Below are 21,044 nucleotides of genomic sequence, written 5' to 3'. Positions count from 1 at the left end.
CATCATCATCATCATCATCATCAGCCGAGAGACGTCCACTGCTGAACAAAGGCTTCCCCCTTGGTCCTCCACGTAGAACGACAAGCCGCCACCTGCATCCACAATTTTCAGATACCTACAATTATTTAACAGAAAAATTACCAAAAGGGTAGTAATCCAGGAAAGCTACCAAAAAAACACAGAGGGTGGTATCCCTTAACGGCCGTTTCGCGCGCCCGCGGGAACTCGCCCAGTCCGCTCGCCAGTTGACTTCAGTTTGCGCTCGGCGCTCATCGCGAGTAGTTCTGTCGTGCGTTCTCCAAATATACACTGTGATAAAAACTATTATATTTAAAAGACTGATCGTTAAATAGTAATGAACTATTAGTGTTTGTGTGCGGTTTTGTTTATATTGTGACAAAATGTGGGGAGAAAGCAGTAAAAACTGTGAAATTAACTGCCAGTGTTCTGGGTAAGTTTTACAACCTATTTTCTAGATACTTTATCTATTCTTCACCTAATTTTAAGTATACTAACTCTATACCTACTTAACTACTTATTACCTATTTATTTTACTTTAACTAAGTTACTAACTCCGCTAACCTACGGCGACCGGCGAGTTAAAACAAAACACATGACTATATGTTCCTTTTATTATTCTAAATAACATATCAATACATAGTTTAAAAGTAACTTTAGAACTTAAAAAACAACTTAATACTAAACAAATTGTATTTAATAACATTAATAGTTCAAATATAGAGCGTTTAAAAACTCTACTTAATCAAAATTAACGTTTTTTGTTTACATTATAATTTGAAGTAACTATTAGCAAAAGTATTTAGCATGGCCTACTCGATTTTACCAATAGCGGGTGACAGTCCACTGCTGGACTACGAGCCTCCTCTACATAAGAGGGTTTGCCATAATCTCCGCAGGCAGGCGGGTTGGAGATCGCAGTGTAAAAGGTTCAGGTTTATCAGAGAGCGCTGCTGCACGGTCTCTGTCTAATGTGTAGTGTCTTTTCACAACTTAGATCTAATTGTTTTATTTACCGACGGGAAATGAAATAAACTTGCATTGTGGCATATAGCAGTTATCTCGATTACGTCTTAACGTTTTTTTGCTAACAACTAGTCTTCATAATTTTGCATGTATTATACATATAAACCTTCCTCTTAAATTACTCTATCTATTAAAAAAACCGCATCAAAATCCGTTGCGTAGTTTTAAAGATTTAAGCGTACAAAAGGACATAGGGACAGAGAATGCGACTTTGTTTTATACTATGTAGTGATTCACAGATAAATAAGTTATTCAGATTAGCTCTATACTTTTTATTCTCTGATCCAACGAATTTTAATACGTAATCATCGCGTTTTAATAAGACCATGTGACAATCAATATGGCGTTTTTCCTGCTTATACAAACTTAATTTTATTATGTTTCAACATTATTTAGGGTGTATAACTCTTAACTACCGGACTTAGATACTTAATGATTACTTAAACTATTCCTTAGTAACGATTTTGTATCGAAAACAATTGCTAAGGACTGGGTTAAGTAACCATTAAATGACTTTGAGTGTGGCTAAACTAAAGAGTGCCACCTATTAGATACTTTGCTCCTTAAATACTCACTTTAGCTTCCATCAATCATATTAATATTATAGTTATCTAGATTTCTAAACACCTGGTATTTATTTATCGACACGCAATTTGCTAAATATAGCAAAAATAACGACATGAAGACATCTTTTAGGAATGTAAACATTTTAGGCACTTTAAAATCTCATAATTCTTCATCTCTTTCTTTTACATACGAAAAGATAGAGATAGACATAGGTAAACCATAGTCAAGGACACGCAAGGTTTTATTTTTATTACCATTACATGGTCAAAAGGAAGCAAAGGTGTTGACTTTATTCAGCCTGTTCAAAATTTTCCTTAATGCAAAATGTTTGTATTTTACTATCTTTAAGCTTATCATACGCAACGTCACGCCTTTTATCCCCGAAGGGGTAGGCAGAAGTGCACATTACGGCACGTAATGCCGCTATACAATGTACACCCACTTTTCATGTAATAGGGGTGAGCCTATTGCCATATACTGGGCACAATTCCAGACTCCGTGCTACTACTGAGAAATTTTCAAAAAACTGAAAAAAGCCCAGTAATACTTAGCCACTCAACCAACGAGGCAGATTTTAAGCTTTATCAATAACTTATAAAAATTCAAAATCTTTTTTAAACTAACACATGTTACTTAATAAATTAATAATAATATGCGCAAAAAACTTGATGTGGCATAATGACATCATACTACAACCTTGAAACCATAGACTAGGTGAATGAACTTTTTCGAAGCCGCGACTCTTATTCTTAGCGGGAAAGTGTTATGAAAGCGAAACTAGAATTTCTTTTAGTGAAATTACATCATGGAGTATATAGGTCTGTAGTTTAGTTGGTCTGTTATAATTTGCAGACGATTTTATGGCGATATTGAGAGGTTTAAAGACGGTTTGACGGTGAAATGGTGGTAGCGACGGTTGACTCGTCAACGACATACGTACTTAGGTATCGTTATGAGCTAATGTTTGCATGTAAGAATGGGCTCGACCGGAGTGATACAGAAACCGACGGGAAACAACGCTCGCGTTGTGTGAGTGAGGTTACCGGAGGCCCAATTAGCCCATTCCCAATCTTCCCAACAATCCTTAAATTCCTAACCCCCAAAAGGTAACGCACTTGTAACGCCTCTAGTGTTTCAAGTGTCCATGGGCGGCGGCGATTGCTTAAAATCAGGTGATCCGTCAGCTCGTTTACCGGCTTATACCATAAAACAACCTAATCACCTAGTTATTTACCTTTAAATAAGGTAAACCACCTGTTTTAATCATTTTCGCAATACAGGAAACCGCCTAACTACGAAATATTCACACACAATTCATAAAATAACAACAGAAACTGTTTTTTTTTATCTGTAAATAGGATGTCAGTAATAAGAGTAACCGATAAGTTGTTTGTATTGCTATCTCGCTTTCTCTTACGGGTGTTAGTGCGTGAGAAAGGGATAGCGATATCGGGATTGGCGGGAAACGCCATTCGATGCTTGGAATGTCAACGTTCGGTTGTATTAAAATTATGTTTATATCTGTTTGTTTGTGTTTCCTGTTATATTTAACAAATAGATAGATATAGAATAGCCATAATAGAAATGATGACGGGGTATGAAAATTAAAAATCTATTTAGTCCGTCAGTTGGGTAATGAAACAATATTAGACACGTATTTTTTTATTTTGTCATATAAGATAACAATACTTAGATAAAACGAATCAATGTTTAGGAATGAGAGCAAATACGTCATTTCTACGTGTAAAACGTACCTAGAAGTGACGTCACGCGATATTTCAAATCAATATATCTTCAAAAGTATTTATTTCCCTAAAAATTAAAAAATACGTGTCGAATGTTTTAAAAGACGGACATTAAAATAAAAATTAGTCATCTACCCTATAAATATATAGCTATAGCCTCTATCTACACTAAAAATGTATGTATGACCCATCCATATAAAAAATACAGACCGATAACTTCAAAGATTTGGTCAAAACAATAACAAATTATGATACCTACTTTATATATAAGTCATTCTTTATGAATGGACGCGACAATAGTCAAATGGGAATTAGCTTTATTAAAACAAGTGAAAAAGTAGGTCGTTTTGATAAAAAAAGTACGCATGTATGTTCTATAGTTAACATTGTATGTTGTGTGTTGATTTGGGTATAAATGTAGAGAGTGTAATGATAATGGAGTTGATTTAATAGTTTTTTTGTTAGTATCATTGTAATATGACCTAGAAAGGAAACAGACGACCTTACAGTCTCATGAGGATCTCCTCTAATAATATCTTCTGATTTATTTCGTTGCGGGATCCAAGACAGTCATTCATGTCCCTGGGACGTTGGACTTCAGTGTTCCGGTGTTTGCATGGTTGTATCTACTGTAGATCCTGGTGTACAGGAGTTGCAGCGGTATGGGAGGTTGTGGCGAAACTAGTAGAGTTCCTCGTCAAACAGTTACGGGAGTAAGCCGATAACATAATAAATAATTTAGTATGTCTCACGAAAGTTATAAGTAATACAAAGATTCTAACATCATTAATTCCATTACCAAAATCACTACCACACCTACACGACAAAACAAAACAAAAACATAAAAACAAAAGAAGAAAAAAAAACAACGAACCATAAACAAAACATAGCCATAGACAAAGAAAAAATTTTTACGGCCGCGGTCTAAGGCGAGACAACAATATGCCCGTATCCCACCTCTTTTCTAATTTAATGATAGAAAAAAACGATCATAAATTCAACTATGCCACGTAGATACGTAGAGTAACCGGTCTCTCAACAGATAGGATACGTTAAAAATCTTTCTCTTATCCCAAATAGTGTTGGGTAAATAGCCGGCTACTTTGAGTTATTATCGATAATAATCCATTAATAGCCATTAATAGCCTAGCAATGGATGATAACCCTGCTATTAATGTATAGTTAGAAAAATAAATGTTTTTTTTTGTTTTATTGTAAAATTGTGGCGTAAACATAAATTGGGTGTGTGTACGCAGTGTGATTCAATTATTTTTATTTATTTTCACTCAGTGTTGTCATCCCTAATTTTAGAAAATTAGTAAAATATGTGACGAAAATCGGTAGAAATTGGTAGATTCAAAGATTAAAAATAGGTAGATCTACCACCTTAATTTAATAGAATTGTTTAGTTAAAAATACATAGCGGCACGTCGTAATGCCACTGTGTTCACCCATGTTTCTTTTTTTTTAAAAAAAATAAATGTTTTTTTTTTGTTTTATTGTAAAATTGTGGCGTAAACATAAATTGGGTGTGTGTACGCAGTGTGATTCAATTATTTTTATTTATTTTCACTCAGTGTTGTCATCCCTAATTTTAGAAAATTAGTAAAATATGTGACGAATATCGGTAGAAATTGGTAGATTCAAAGATTAAAAATAGGTAGATCTACCACCTTAATTTAATAGAATTGTTTAGTTAAAAATACATATCGGCACGTCGTAATGCCACTGTGTTCACCCATTTTTCACAATTTACGTTGTAAGTCCCATGTTATAGGTGGTGAACCTATTGCCATATACCGGGCACATTTTCGGACTCCGTGCTACCACTGAGAAAAGCCGAAAAAAACCCAGTAATAATTCGCCTTCGACCCCTTGCCCGGCAGTCGCACTTGCAACAACTCGGCCAACGAGGTAGTCATAAAAAATACATAAATAATAATAATTTTATTTATTGTTTGTGCTTAAGCATATCCTTATTAAAAAGTTTTGAATGAAATATATTGATGTAATGCTAACAAATAGCTCAAATGCTACAAATCATATACATTTATGTGTCAAAAATTATGAAAATAAGAAAATAAAAAGACACATTAGAAAATTTTGAAAAATAGGTAGATTTGAGGCTTAAGTTGGTAGACAGGTAAAATGGGTGAACACAGTGGCATTACGACGTGCCGATATGTATTTTTAACTAAACAATCCTATTATATTAAGGTGGTAGATCTGCCTATTTTTAATCTTGGAATCTACCAACTTCTACCGATTTTCGTCACATATTCTACTAATTTTCTAAAATTAGGGTTGACAACACTGCTGAGGGCAAAGTTGGTGGTCTACCTATAAGTCAGTAGATGTGGCAACACTGTTTTCACTATTCGTATTTGAAAAAGCGTTGATAATAAAATAAATAGGTACATTTTTCGGGATATTGAGTTTTGTTAATTTAGAGATATACAATACTATAAAAAACGCCAAGGGAATCCGGAATCAGTACGTCGACTGATAAGTTCGGTGAAGAAGTTCGTGTGTTGCTGGTTTGTGTGTAAAATCATAAAATGGTTAGACCAAAGAACAATCTCGTGTGGAATAATTATGAACGTTTGGCAGATAAATCTGTGAAATGTAAACACTGTGATAAGGTTTATAAACAGGCTAATTTAAAAAGAATGTCTCAACATTTAACCAAGTGTTTTAGATGTCCAGTTGACATAAGAAGTAATATATCGGAAAGTACTTCAACCACAAATTTTACCCAGACAACAGACCGAGAACAAGGACAAAATTTAAGTCAAAACAGAGTTTTAAGTGAAAATCAGCAGACATCAACAGCACAAACCACTAATTCTAATGTTTCTTGTGACATGGATATGACGACTGAAAAAAAATCAAGATTAAACATGAAATTTGCAAAGGCAGTATTCGTGACTCGCTGTCCTTTATCTTTACATCATCATACTCTATGGCAGAATTTTTTTGATGATTTAAACCCATCGTATAAAATACCATCAAGAAAAACACTTTCAACCACACTTCTTGAAAACTGTTACACTGAAATGAAGCAGTCAATAACAGAGAAAGTAACCCTTAGCCAATACTTACACTTACAATGCGATGGATGGAGTAATATACGTCACGAAGGTATTATAAATTTTATATTATCAACACCGGAACCTGTTTTTGTGGAATCTTTACCCACTGAACAATCACGTCATACAGCAGAATATATTTCTGAACAAATTATTCGAATCATGAAACAATTTGATGAGAATAAATTCATCGTTCTAATCGGAGACAATGCAAAGAATATGCAAAAAGCTTTTCAACTAGTTAAATTGCAACACCCACACATCACAAAACTGGGGTGCTCTGCTCACATCCTAAATTTACTTTGCCATGATTTTATTAAAATTAATGTAATAGAAAAAGTTATAAACACTGCAACTAAAGTTGTGAACTCTATCAAAAACCACCAAGTTCTTAATTCCTTGCTTCAGGACATAGTGAAAACAAAAGGTTCTGGAGAAACACTCAAACTCGCAGTAAAAACCAGATGGAGTAGTCATTTGACCTTGCTGAGGAGCTTACTGAACACAAAAATAGCATTGAAAACATTAGCTATAGACGAGAAAGCCGCACAACTTCCATCAGATGTTAAGAGCAACTTGCTAGAAGAATCATTTTGGGACCTATTGAAGCAGATTTCATGTATTTTAGAACCGATTGCTGATGCTATAAAAAAATTAGAAGGTGATAAATCTAAAATAGACAAAGTATTTCTCATATTCAAGAATTTAAGGTCCCAAATCAACTTTATTTTATCAGACGTTACAGTTCTTGACAATGATAATAAAAAAACTATTATAAAATTCATTGATAATCGGACTGCAATGGCTATTGAACCAATACATTTGGCTGCTTATTTGCTCAACCCTGCTTCACATGGAATAGAGTTGGATCCAGAAGAAGATATAAAAGCAATGCAATATATTTATGAACTGGGCCAACATTTAAAAATAAACGTCATGAAAGAATTAGCAGATTACAAAGCAAAAGATAACTTTTGGAAGAATCGCTTTATTTGGTCTCAAGTCGAAGAAACAGACGCTCTTAGCTGGTGGAAAGGCATTTGCAGTTCTACTAAGCTTCATAAAATTGCAGTTGCTATTTTATCAGCTCCTTACACGTCAGCAGCTACGGAAAGGACGTTTAGTACTCAAGCTGATGTACATACAAAAAAAAGAAATAAACTGACTACTGAACGAGCAGGAAAAATAACGTATATATCGCACAACTGGAATTTGGAAAACAGACCGCCAAGTATAGATACGGAAAGTGATTTCCACATGGATTTGGAACCTTTCTCTCCGACATCAGAAAGCGATGAAATATCCATGAATTTAAATGAACCTGTACTTCTTAATACACACGAAATAGATCCATTAGCGTCCGATCCAATCGATGTACCAAACATAGGAGGTTTTGAAGAATCCAGTGTTTCTAGCAGTGATTAGGCAGAAAATTATTTTTGAGTAACAAATAAAAAAACAACTTAAAACGAAAAAAAAAACATCAAAAAACGAAAAAAATCAAAAAAAACAACTAAAAATGAAAAAAAACACAAAAATATATAAATGACTGATTAGGAATAAAAAAAAACTAATTACCAAAAATTTATGTAAATAGCTGATTGAAAATTTTTAAATGGGCCAGATTAGTTTTAAATTGCACAATTATTTACTATAAAGAAAGATGATGAAAATAAAGTCTAATCTGACAGTCCTAAGCCTGAAAACCATGAAGGGAAATTTTCAATCACTAAAATAACATTAATAGCAGGGTTATCAGCCAAAATTGGCTATTAATGGCTATTAACTGCTTTTAATCGATTATTAGCCAAATGATATTAACCGGATTATTATCATCGCCCATCACTAATCCCAAACTAGTTTTTGGGAACAACCTGTTGCATTCTATTTTGTTTTGGATTCGTTAGGCGACCCGTTTTGTGGTTCAAATGGGGTCAAACGTCGGATGTGATATCATCATGAAGTTAGTACGACGGCTTGGCTTGTCTTCGAACTCTTAGGACTTGCATAGACTGAGAAACGACTTAAAAATAAAATAAAGAAGTAGAATAATGAGCCATTTACTCATCATTATATATTTTATACGTAGAAATGACGTATTTGCTCTCACCCCTAGAACTTATATTAATTTTAACTTAAGCATCGTTATCATATATAACAAAATAAAAAAAATACGTGTCTAATATTCTTTCACTACCTAAATGAACGGACTAAATACATTCTTAAATTTACCCCTATTAACCATCTAAATACCAAAGATTACAATTCGCATGTAAAAAAAAAACACCATTTGAAAAGCACCAAAATGGCGACTAACCCATTCAAAAAATCTCACTTTCATTTTTCAAATAACACTCTTATTTTCAAATCCTTTCAACCGTTAAAGAATTACGGTAGTAGCATCCGTTCCTTGCTTCACTTCCTTTCATTGTTACGCTATTTTCGGAAACTCGGTAACTCGGTAAATCGGTTGGTCGTAAAAAAGGACTAACCGATTTTGGGCGGTCTACTATGTGTAGTAATATTGTTTTGTTTCACTGACCCATTGCCTTTTATGTATAGCTATGTCTGGTATAGTTCATTGTTTGGTTAAAATGAGTTTTTTAGCAGATTTGAACTTATTTTTATGGTATAAGCCGGTAAACGAGCAGACGTATCACCTGATATAAGCAATCGCCGCCGCCCATGGACACTTGAAACACCAGCAGCGTTACAAATGCGTTGCTGGCCTTTTTGGGGGTTAGGAAATTAAGGGTTGTTGGGGAATCGGGTATTGGGAAGGAAGATTTGGGCTTCCGGTAACCTTACTAGAGTCTGTTTTTAGTTTTAGTAGAGAAATTCATTGTTATAACAGTTTCAGGACTAAAAATCTACAATTTGTAGTTGTTTTCTTAACCTTTGAAAAGTAACAGTACTGTTAAACTCGAAAGAAAAGTTTTCTAATAAAACTCCGGTCACCAAATACCCATTAAAATAGCGGGTAGATGAAAGTTCACAGCCTATTAAAAAGTTTTTTACACCTACCCTCAATTTACGAAAACCAGTTTAATCACAAATTTCAAGGAATTTCCGACCTGACGTCCATTTTAAAACTTTACCTAAACCCTTTTTTTCTACTTTAAATCTTTTATAAAGTACACGTTTGTACAACAGCATATCATGGTATACTCAATTCTCGAATATCGTTAGTCAATTTTCAACCCTATCAGTTCAATAAATAGAGTTGCTTATATGTTAAAGTTACACGTTTGTACGGCAGCATATCAAGGTATACTCAATTCTCGAATATCTTCGGTCAATTTTCAACCCTATCTGTTCTGTATATAGAGTTGCTTATATGTTAATGTAATATGTTTATAAGCATGTATTTCAAGTCACGAACTTACCTTCACGCTGCTTAGCTACGGTGGTCAGCAATTTGACTTATTATTAGCAGTTCTCTGTAAATAGTTAAGTTGTCTTTGTAGATAACAAAATGGCGACTTATCCTGTATTTTTAAAACACGACAAGTTCGAGAAAAGACTTACGATATTTAATGATTACTTAAACTATTCTTTAGTAACGATTTTGTATCGAATAGAAATGCTAAGGATTGGGTTAAGTGACCATTAAATGACTCTTTTAAAACACGCTTCTAACCTCCTCTGGGGTTGCGGGTGTCCATAGGCGACGCTGATCGCTTACCATCAGGTGATACGTTTGCTCGTTTGTCCTTAAAAACCTTTTCAAATCATATTTGTTACTCATCATCAACAGCCTATAAGTGTCCACTGCTGACCAAAGCCTCTTCTCACACGGAGAAGGTTTAATCATTAATCACCACGCTTGCTCAATATCGCGATTTCAAACTTATATTTAGAAATTATAAACCTCACGATGATTTTCTTCACCGTTTGTTACTCCAAAATAGCTGAATGGAATTACACTGATAAACATCTAACCTTTGTCTACCATGTTTATTTATGTCTATGAGTTTCCGATATTTCGGCACTGTTGCAAGCGCCATGATCACGGATGAACTGCTATATGAACTCATAGACATAAATAAACATGGTAAATATCCCGTCTCAAATTCTAATGTTAGTGTTAGTGACCATGTCAGTTTAAAAACTCATACCATTGTCACCTCAGATCTTGTACTATCTTAGCAAGAATCTCGAAACGGTTAGAAACTACGGGTTTTTATTTACATTTCCTGGTAAAGCGTTACTTGAATCTGTTTACATTTGAAAGATAAAGGGAGTCTTGAGACTGAACAGAGTAACGTACCAAGCTATGTACGTCAACGTATGTTAGTAATATGAGCTTTTAACGAAGTTTTGAAACTGTTTTAAAGCTTATTCTAAGCCTTTTGTGTGATTAGATAGTCAAATACTAAATGTTATGAACTCCAGTGAAACAATGGTTGAATAGCAGATGCTTTAAATACATTGACTGTAAAACCAGTTGCCTTTTATAAGGGGGGAAAATCATCCAAAGACTTCTCTCGCCTTGAGCGAGGTGAGAGGGAGTGTCAGACTCTTACTGACTATAAACCACCCCGTTCCTACTCTTGATTTTCGAGCCGGAGCCCCGGTAAACCCACTAGGTAGTCCACAGCTCCAGATCAGGCATCAGCCCTACTGGGCCCCATCTGTGGTGGATATAAGAATGACATACAGGATTATTTCGCTAATATAGCAAAAATAAAACAATATTTTCAAATCCGATCACCATTTTCAATCATTCAGACCACAGAGAAAGCGAAATAGCTTTCGAATCGATTCCTTTTTTAAAAAAAACAAGACCATAGACTCGTAGAGGTAATTTTCCGAACGTCCGAAGGATAGCATTACTGGTCACTTTTTTTTTCAAAGCCATAGAGTATCTTTTTTTTTATTTTAAAGTTATCCTTGGAAGGCGATGGTATAAAAAGTGGTGCGGCCTACACGTAGGTAATGGCAGCGGGTATAATATGTATGTGTTTGTGAGGATAATACTAGCTTTTGTACGTGACTATGCTCGTATTTATTGTTTTATGTTTGGCCCTTTGCTATTGAAGTGATTTTTTTTTGGTCTATGCATAGGTTAGAATTACTGCCGTACTTAGAGACATATTATAATGATTACTTAAACTATTCCTTAGTAACGATTTTGTGTCGAAAACAATTGCATTGGTTAAGTAACTTTAAAATGACGGTTAGTATGAGTTCGGCTTGAAAAAACCAACCAATCAATGCGCCGAACGCGCTCTCATTTCGATTACTTTAACTCGTGTTAACGATACAGGAGTAACATAACCCACCCCCGCAACTTTAACTTAGACCAAATAATTCCAACATATTTTGTAATTCTAATAGGCCTCCGCCCTATAACAGTCCAACCATATGTCCTTAGAACCCTTTGAAGTGCGACAGACCCTCAACTGACCCCTTGTTTCAACGGAGCGTGAAATATCAACTGCTGATAACCTCCTACTAGCTTATGAACGCCTGGTACCGTCCGTATTAATTTCTAACGAATTTTTGTACATGTTAAATGGAAATGTTTAAGTTTTTAAACTGATATGGTCACTAATACTAGCATTAGAACTTGAGACGGGATATTTACCATGTTTATTAGTTCATATAGCAGTTCATCTGTGATCATGGCGCTTGCAACAGTGCCTAAATATCAAAAAATATATTAGACATAAACAACATGGTAAATATCCCGTCTCAAGTTCTAATAAGTTGATGAAATTAGCTAGAAAAGTCGCTTAAATTGTTAAATAAGTGATACATTTAATATTAATACATTTCTGTCTACCCCTTCGTAGGATAAAAAGAGTAATGATCTGGTTTTTATGACAAATCGTGACTTAAACGTCTTAATTTTGACAACTGACAGCTTTGACGTTTGCGAATTGAATCTGTCAGTCAAAACTTTTTTAAAGTGGATTTTGAGTAATGATGAATTTATCAACGTGGTGAAGTAATATTGTCAAGTATTTTCGTTGTGCAATACATGGTGTAACATGTACATTGTACAGCTTACAAAAATCGATATTTAGCCCTATTCATTTATTTTAATTCGCAATCAAATATGAACTCAATTCGTCAACCAATAAAGTAAGTTTTCCTTCAAACTATATTCGCAATAGGACCCCTATTCGATCGGGCAGGTGCGATCACACCCCACAAGCGGACCCTCTAATATATTATATTGTTTTCGTTGATAAAAACCAAAATTTATCGTGCAAAAACTATTTTATTGTCAAAACCATTTGATAGTGCGAAGTGCCATCAAATTTATTTCGATACACACAAATAATCAAAATTAAAGATAATAGGACACAAAAACCATAATTAGGCTGTTAAGAATCATTCCTTTGCCCAACAAAAGCAATTTTAAAAAGTAAAATTAAAACTGTAATTTTGACGTTTCACTTCGTGTCACTTACTTTGCCGCCAAAAGTGATTTTCTTTTCAAGTCAAAAGTTAAAATGGCGGATATTTGAAAAGATATTTTTTACATCAACAATGAATACAAAAGCTTTTAAAACTCCCCGATTTAATAACGTATTGAGCTTAATAGGCGTAATTTGCTTACGTTTTGTGTCTATACAATGCAATGTAAAAAAGAAAGAAAGAAAGTAGCTTTGGTAATGTGATCTTAAGTCTTCACTCTTCCGGAGCTGCGGACTACCTAGCGGGTTTACCGGGGCCCCGGCTCGAAAAGCAGGAGTAGGAACGGGGTGGTGTTTAGTCAGTAAGAGTCTGACACTCCCTCTCGCGTCGTCCATAGCGGGAGAAGTAATTGGATGATTTTTCCCTCACAAGTATTCACCATCAGTCTTCAGATGCGTAAAGGCCTCTTCTCACACGGAGAAGGTTTGAGCATTAATCACTACGTTTGCTCAAGGCGGGTTGGCGATCAAACTTATAATCAAAAATATAAGCCCAGGTTTCCTAACGATCCCAAAAAAAAAACCACTTCATTTCCACCAGTGCTAAGCTACGTGTACCAATAAATATGATTGGTGGAAGCCAAACGCATCCACAGCAACGTAGCTTAGCACATCTCTGGTGGAAAAGCACACGTAACTTTCAGGTTTCCTCACGATGTTTTCCTTCACCGTTAGTCAGTGGTGTCTAAATAGTCTTTACACATTATAATTTTTATAAGCCATACAAAGGCATTTCCTAGTTACTAACTACCCACCCTCTATGAGGTCGTTGAACTCAACAGATGCGTCGCAACCAAGGGGTCCAATAGTTTATACGTAATCAAACTGTTCATAGCTCATACTGTTAAACCAGGGATTATAATATTATAGAGTTATTTTTAAAAGATGGCCGCTATTTATTTGACATTTGTCATTTAACTAAGAGATTTTTAGGAAAAAAATATGCAAAAAATTCATATGTTTTTTCAATTTGGTGAATAATATTTTCTCATTAACTAACTAATAGAAATAAAAAACATTGTATATATCCCGTTTCGAGTTCTTAAAGATTGACGTTTGTCATTTAAGAGATTTTAAGAAAAAATAAGCAAAACATATCTTCTTTTTTCAATTTGGTGATTAATTTTTTCGCTCAATTTTTTATTTCATTGTAAATGATAAACAACAAATTATTATAAAATTCTACAAAAAAATTTCACGATCAAAAGTTCCTTTGTTCAGAAAATTTCGCCTTCTAAAATCCCTTGTATACATTTGGGTCAGTAACACATATCTTAACCCCTTTATCAAACCATAGTCACATCACACAACCCAACTTTAAAAAAAAAAACAACAGCTTTAAAAAAATCCTTTGCTACAAAAAAAAGTTGAAGCTTCATTCAGCCGTTATTCTCTGTCCCACTCTTTCTTATACTTGCGTCTCTCTCACACGGTAATGTTAACATTCCTAGATTGTTCTTAACGTCTTATGTCATCCTGGTACATTTAAGATTAAGATTTTTACTTAAGATGTGATTTTTTTGTAAATTTTCTCGTTTTATTTGTCTAAAAAAGAGATATATAGAAGTCACATTCTTTCTTTTTTAACCGACTTCGCCAAATTAGGAGGTTCTCGATTCAGCGGGTATGTTATTTCATTATTCAATCCGAATTTCATTATTGGGCTTTTATCGGTTTTTTCGAAAAAATTTTCAGTAGTAGCACGGAATCTGGAATTGTGTCCAATAAATGGCAATAGGCTCACCCCAAATGGTGAAAAGTGTGTGTACATTGTATAGCGGCATTACGTGCCGTAATGTGCACCTCTGCCTACCCCTTCAGGGATAAAAGGCATAACGTTGTACATTTTAATAACATGACTTGACTTTAATCAAAAAATAACCTAAAATCTTAAAAAAAAAAACAATCTAATAACGATTTCTAAACAAACAAAGAAACGGTTTAACGTTAAACCAATTATAACGTTAAAAAAAGCAGTTATTTCTACGTTCCGTTGTACGTTAGGATCGTTGTAAGCGCACACCGTGACGCGCCGTTGGCGACGTAAGGCATATGTTAAGAAAAAACATTAAAAAGTTACGCTTAATCAATTCCTTTCGTTATGAAGTAAATAATTATAAGCTAAAGAAGTGTAGTAGGCGCTCTGTAGTTTCTGTATACCATCAGATGTATGAATGTGATGACCGCTATCTCGCTTGATGGTAAGTGATGATGCGGCCTACGATGGAGCACGTCTGCCCATAAGCAACCTATTCACTCGGGCTTTGAAGACACCCAGGTTATACCCATCAGGAAACACAGACTCCGGCAAGGAGTTCCACTCCCTAGCAGTTCGCACAAGGAAGCTTGAAGCGAAGCGCTTCGTGCGAGTGGGTGGGATATCTACCATGAAACGGTGGCGCTTCGCCGATTGTCTTGTGGTTCGATGATTGAAAGGATAGGATAGTATATCACTCAAAAGTCGTCACAGTCTTTGTTTTATTTCTGTATCTTACAAAGTGTTAGATTGTTCAATTAATCTAGAGAAATTGTCTCAATGAGATTGGCCCACATAGACTTCCTATGTTGCAATAATGTGGCTGAACTATGGAGGGGACAGCGAGCAAATTGCTAACTGCTTCTAAAGAGCATTAACTGGCATACTGAGAGACATTTAATCATTACTTTAAACTATTCCTTAGCAACGATTTTGTTATGAAAACAATTGCTAAGGACTGGGTTACTGTCGTACTCAGAGTCATTTAATGGTTACTTAACCCAGTCCCTAGCAATTGTTTTTGGAACAAAATCGTTACTAAGGAATAGTTTAAGTAATCATTAAATGACTGAATATTAGTGGGATATCTGCACCTCTCTTAAGCTAAAGAGTAAGTAGTCAACTCGACCACATGCCTACGTCCCATTTGGGACGAGTTGGGGAAATAAAAATAAATTAAATTTTTAGTGGTCAACTCGTCCCACTTTTTTTATATGTATCTTTAAACTTTATCAATGTTTAGGACAGTTAGCAACACAAATTAAAACTATTTTTTTATAGTTTTTTTCTTTACTTTCGGTTCATAGATTATTTCATATTACAAAATCCTTACGAAGTAAGAACCTCTTTTTTTAGTGTCGGTTAAATAATTTACTAGCTCAATTTTTTTTAACAATCGCACAAATTCATGTGTTATCCAAAATTACTAAGAATAGTAAACATGTGTGGCTTTAACAATGGTCATGGCGGTCACTTATGAAGTAAATTGATAACATAGATAGAATGAAGTTCTTAGAAAATCTTTTGTTTTCAACAAAGTAATAGAACTTTAATTTCCACACTAACCCTTTTGCTACTGACTGTACCTTATCTCATTGTGGTAACAAAACGAGTTGACCACTAAAAATTAAATTTATTTTTAATTTCCCCAACTCGTCCCAAATGGGCCGTAGGCATGTGGTCCGAGTTGACTACTTACTCAAGCTAAAACTACTCAACAGATTTGAATAAAATTTGCCATAGAGATCGATTATAGTTTGGAATAATACATCGTGTTAATTATTATATTATAGGCTTACTCACGTAACTGTTTGACAAGGAACTCGACTAGTGTCAAGCCATGCTAGAGTAGAGTAGCAGCGACAATCGTCGCGCCGTAAGTCTCTAGCACGGCTTGTCACTAGTCGAGTTCCTCGTCAAACAGTTACTATAAGCCAATAACATAATAATTAATTTACTATGTCTCACGAAAGTTATAATAAAACACATGCTGTAACTTCTACCCCGATAAAATAGACGAATTCACTGTCAGAAGCTCTTCTATCTTAATTCCTAGCTTTCTCAGTAAATGAGGCAATCACAGAATAAAGTTCATTGCCGTTTCAAACGGGACTCGGGACTTGTGTCAACAGAAAAACCAGTTGATGAACTGCGTTGCATCATCACTCATACAATAGAAAGGTAAATTTACATTACTTAGAGCAGTAGTGTTAAAAATGAAGCTAGGTTTCTGTTAACGGTTTTAAATTTGGTCCAATATGTTGTATTAAGCTACTATTGACCCGTACCAACTTTGCATGGGTGCAATGGTGATATATTATGCATGTATTATACATATAAACCTTCCTCTTGAATCACTCTATCTATTAAAGAAACGTCATCAAAATCCGTTGCGTAGTTTTAAAGATTTAAGCGTACAAAGGGATATAGGGACAGAGAAAGCGACTTTGTTTTATACTATGTAGTGATTTGGTACTCTGGAGCTACGGATCTACATTGAAACGCATAGATAGGCTACAAACTAATAATCTTAAAAGGTCAACTTATAACAATTCAAGCAACACAGGTGTCATAGATAATAAAACGCGGCTTTTTTCGCGCTGACGTCATTTCCTATTACATCATAGACAAAGGATGTATCTATTTAAATGGCGATGCGTTTTGAATATAGAATACTGTGAGAGTAACGGTCTTTTGAGGAGAAAATATTATCTTTTACGAACGTTTAGTAAGGAGGCAATTTGTCGCATACAAATTAGTTGATAATTTTGTTTATGAATCCATCCCTATGTTAGTAAAATTCATTGTGTTGTTAATCTCACAACCACTGAGAAATGGGGCTACATCTCAATAAACAAGCGTAAGAACGGGGTGGATTTTAGTCAGTAAGAGTCTGGTCACTCCCTCTCGCTTCACTTAAGGTGAAACAAATCAGATGATATTGCAAAAAAAAAAAAGCCTCTCCCAACGAATTCCACATCAATACTTTGGAAAGAACATAATCTTAAAAGCTTACACATGTTTTAAATTTAAAACTAAAGAAAAATTCCTTAAAGTCGGCTTTGAACAAAAGCTCAGTTATCTAAGAAACGCTTTGTTTGTACTTGATTGAAGTACAGTTAAGAACTACAGTGTTTATTCGTAACATTAACACAACTGAGAGTTTTTTTGTAAACACTATTTTTTCCCATACACAGCTATGTGTGTACTTCGTTTAGATATTTATTATAGTTTAATTATTGATGGGTCGACGTTTGGCCGCTATCTCGCCTGATGGTAAGTGATGATGCGGCCTACGATGGAGCACGTCTGCCCATAAGCAACCTATTCACTCGGGCTTTGAGGAGTTTCATCATTATTCCATTTGTAGTGCAGGCTAGATAACATTTTCTATCACTTCTTTACCGACTAAGACACTACACATTAGACAGAGACCGTGCAGCAGCGCTCTCTGATAAACCTGAACCTTTTACACTGCGATCTCTCGTCCACCAAACAAAACCCTCTTATGTAGAGGAGGCTCGTAATCCACTAGTTAACTTTCAGCTACACTCAGAGTCATTTAATGATCACTTAAATTATTCCTTAGTAACGATTTTGTATCGAAAACAATTACTAGAAATGGGTTAAGTAATCATTAAATCGCTTCAATCTTCCTTGTGTGAACTGCTAGGGAGTGGAACTCCTTGCCGGAGTCTGTGTTTCCAGATGGGTATAACCTGGGTGTCTTCAAGGCCCGAGTGAATAGATTGCTTAAGGGCAGACGTGCTCCACCGTAGGCCGCATCATCACTTACCATCAGGCGAGATCGCGGCCAAACGTCGGCCCATTTAACATAAAAATAATGACTCTGCGTATCACCATTTAATTGATGTTCTACCAAATCTAGATACAATTTTGACCGACTTTATTTATTTTCTTGTAACTGTAAAGCTTTTGTAGCAAGTCCCGTAGCCCGTGTCACTTATCTACACGCTATTACAAGCGAGGGCGGTTATTGCCGACATCCTGTTGATAAACTAACGGATTAGTTATAATAACATACAACTAACTTCATACTTACACTTATGACGCTGTTATAAAGTCAAATCTTACTTAAAAATAACTAAAAACATGGTTTTTAGTTTAGGCAGAATAGATGTGATTACCTTTGTCAAAAAAAAAAAAAATATGTAGGACATGACATTGACAGTTGTTTTTTTTTTGTGTGAAGCTGTGAAGTTACTATAGATTGAAAAGAGTGTATCACTACATAGTATAAAACAAAGTCGCTTTCTCTGTCCCTATGTCCCTTTGTACGCTTAAATCTTTAAAACTACGCAACGAATTTTGATGCGGTTATTTTAATAGATAGAGTGATTCAAGAGGAAGGTTTATATGTATAATACATGCATAATATATCACCATTGCACAGATGCGAAGCTGAGACGATTCGCTAGTAATGTAAAGCCTGAGAATCATCTACATTTGACCGTCTGCTACACACCCCTGAGATAAACTGTAGCAACAAAAGATTAAAAAGCATTGTCTCCTAAAGGGGCACAGAATCTCATAACTAACAAATTATTTACCAACAATATGAATACCATGAGAAAACCCGGAAGGAACCCACGACGATCCAGTTTCGCACCCCAAGTTTATACACAGCGACACAGGTGCTTTACATTTGCCAAAACTCGTATCGACGCCATGTTTTTTTCAAACTGACATATCTCGCCCCATCTTTTGGCGCGAAAATTGACAATAGAACCGTTCCCGTGCGAAATGTCTGATTGTCTATTGTCTACTTGCAAACTTAAGAATTTGTAAATTGTAATTTTAAAATTAGGGTCTGAGTTTTCTCAAGGTATTGTCAGTATGGTCATCTTAAGACTGTGGCCGTGAGATGAACAGCTGTGCAAAAGGACCTATAGATAGGTATTGATAACAGTCAGTCATTGACCGATTGAAACGTCACTTGAATTGGACATTATTGACAGTTACATGTTTGTCTATTATTGCAAGCTTTCATAGTGTTTTTTAGACTTTAAAGAACAGCTTTACATGTGTGCAATGGTGATATATTATGCATGTATTATACATATAAACCTTCCTCTTGAATCACTCTATCTATTAAAGAAACCGTACCAAAATCCGTTGCGTAGTTTTAAAGATTTAAGCGTACAAAGGGAACATAGGGACAGAGAAAGTGACTTTGTTTTATACTATGTTGTGATGATTTGTTTTGTTTGATCAGTTGGGAGGTATTTCAAAACATCTGTGTGAGAATATTAGACTATTTTTGTTCGTCTATTATACATACATACATATATGCAAAAATTATGGTAATATATTTAAAATTAACATAATTTTTGCGTGTACAAAAAATAATTTATTTAAATAAAAACTAGAATTTTGCATTTGAATAGGATTTTGTTTTGTTTTCCTTATAAAATAGAATAAAATAAGAAAGAAAACAAAATGTCTGTCGGTCTGTCTTCTAGTTGCTCTATTTGCTCGTTCCAAAGGGTAGATTCTTATTTAGAAGAACGAGCAAGAAACTCCATATGTTGCTCTTTTTCAATCAGATTTACAATACAATTCTTAGTTACAATGTTTCGATTGCTTCAACTATGTGAGAACAATGTAAAACTAATATTCAGTTAAAGCGATAGAAAAAGAAAACAACCTTGAGTAGAGATAATTTTATTATAACTTTCGTGAGGCATACTAAATTAATTTATTATTATGTTATCGGCTTACTCTTTTTCAAAAACATTTTGATAATAAGGATCTCAACACAAAATTATACACATTACGTGTTTATTTTTCCAAATACTTTTAACCTCTCACACACAAGCCATAAACAAAAGACAAACTGCATCCCACAAAAATGTGTGCAAAAACCGTTAATGACGTCATCCGCTGAAACGAACAGTACTGGCTCATTTGAATTTGGAACAGTCGCAGTCGTTTGAATATCGAACGCGTAGGAGTTTATAAATAGAAGTTTAGTAGTTAACGTAAGCTTATTCTTATTATTGAAATAGGAAGCCATATTTGGTATTTAATATTAAACCTAGGATTTAGATTCATGTTTGTGTTATGTAATACTTCCTTGTAAGCATAAATACGTTAACCTACATAACGTTTTAGAGCTTAGAGAACGGAGCTGCGGACTTACCGCGGCTCCGGCTCAAAAAGCAGGAGTAGGAACGGGGTGGTTTTTAGTCAGTAAGAGTCTGACACTCCCTCTCGCCTCGCCCAAGACGGGAGAAGTTAGGCCTTTTAAGGATGAAATTAAGGATTGTTGGGGTATGAGGTTGGAAAGGGGGAGTAATTGGACCTTCGGTAACCTCACTCACACAACGCAAGCGTTGTTTCACGTCAGTTTTCTGCTCGGCCGTGGTATCACTCCGATCGAACCGGCCCAACA

At 35.0% G+C, this 21,044-nt stretch overlaps 1 protein-coding gene across 2 annotated transcripts in view; it reads left to right on the top strand.

Moving 5' to 3' along the window:
- Positions 1-239: 239 nt before the first annotated feature.
- The window catches only part of LOC118281129 (M-phase inducer phosphatase), a 219,828-nt gene continuing 199,023 nt past the window's right edge, over positions 240-21,044 (top strand). For both annotated transcript variants that reach the window (XM_035601611.2, XM_050700498.1), the window contains exon 1: positions 240-451. In XM_035601611.2, the coding sequence (XP_035457504.2) occupies positions 402-451 (50 nt within the window). In that variant the 5' untranslated portion in view covers positions 240-401. The remainder of the gene's footprint in view (positions 452-21,044) is intronic.

Source organism: Spodoptera frugiperda, chromosome 19 (assembly GCF_023101765.2).
Source record: "Spodoptera frugiperda isolate SF20-4 chromosome 19, AGI-APGP_CSIRO_Sfru_2.0, whole genome shotgun sequence".
Lineage (NCBI taxonomy): Eukaryota > Metazoa > Arthropoda > Insecta > Lepidoptera > Noctuidae > Spodoptera > Spodoptera frugiperda.
This window is presented reverse-complemented; position numbering and strand designations above follow the sequence as displayed.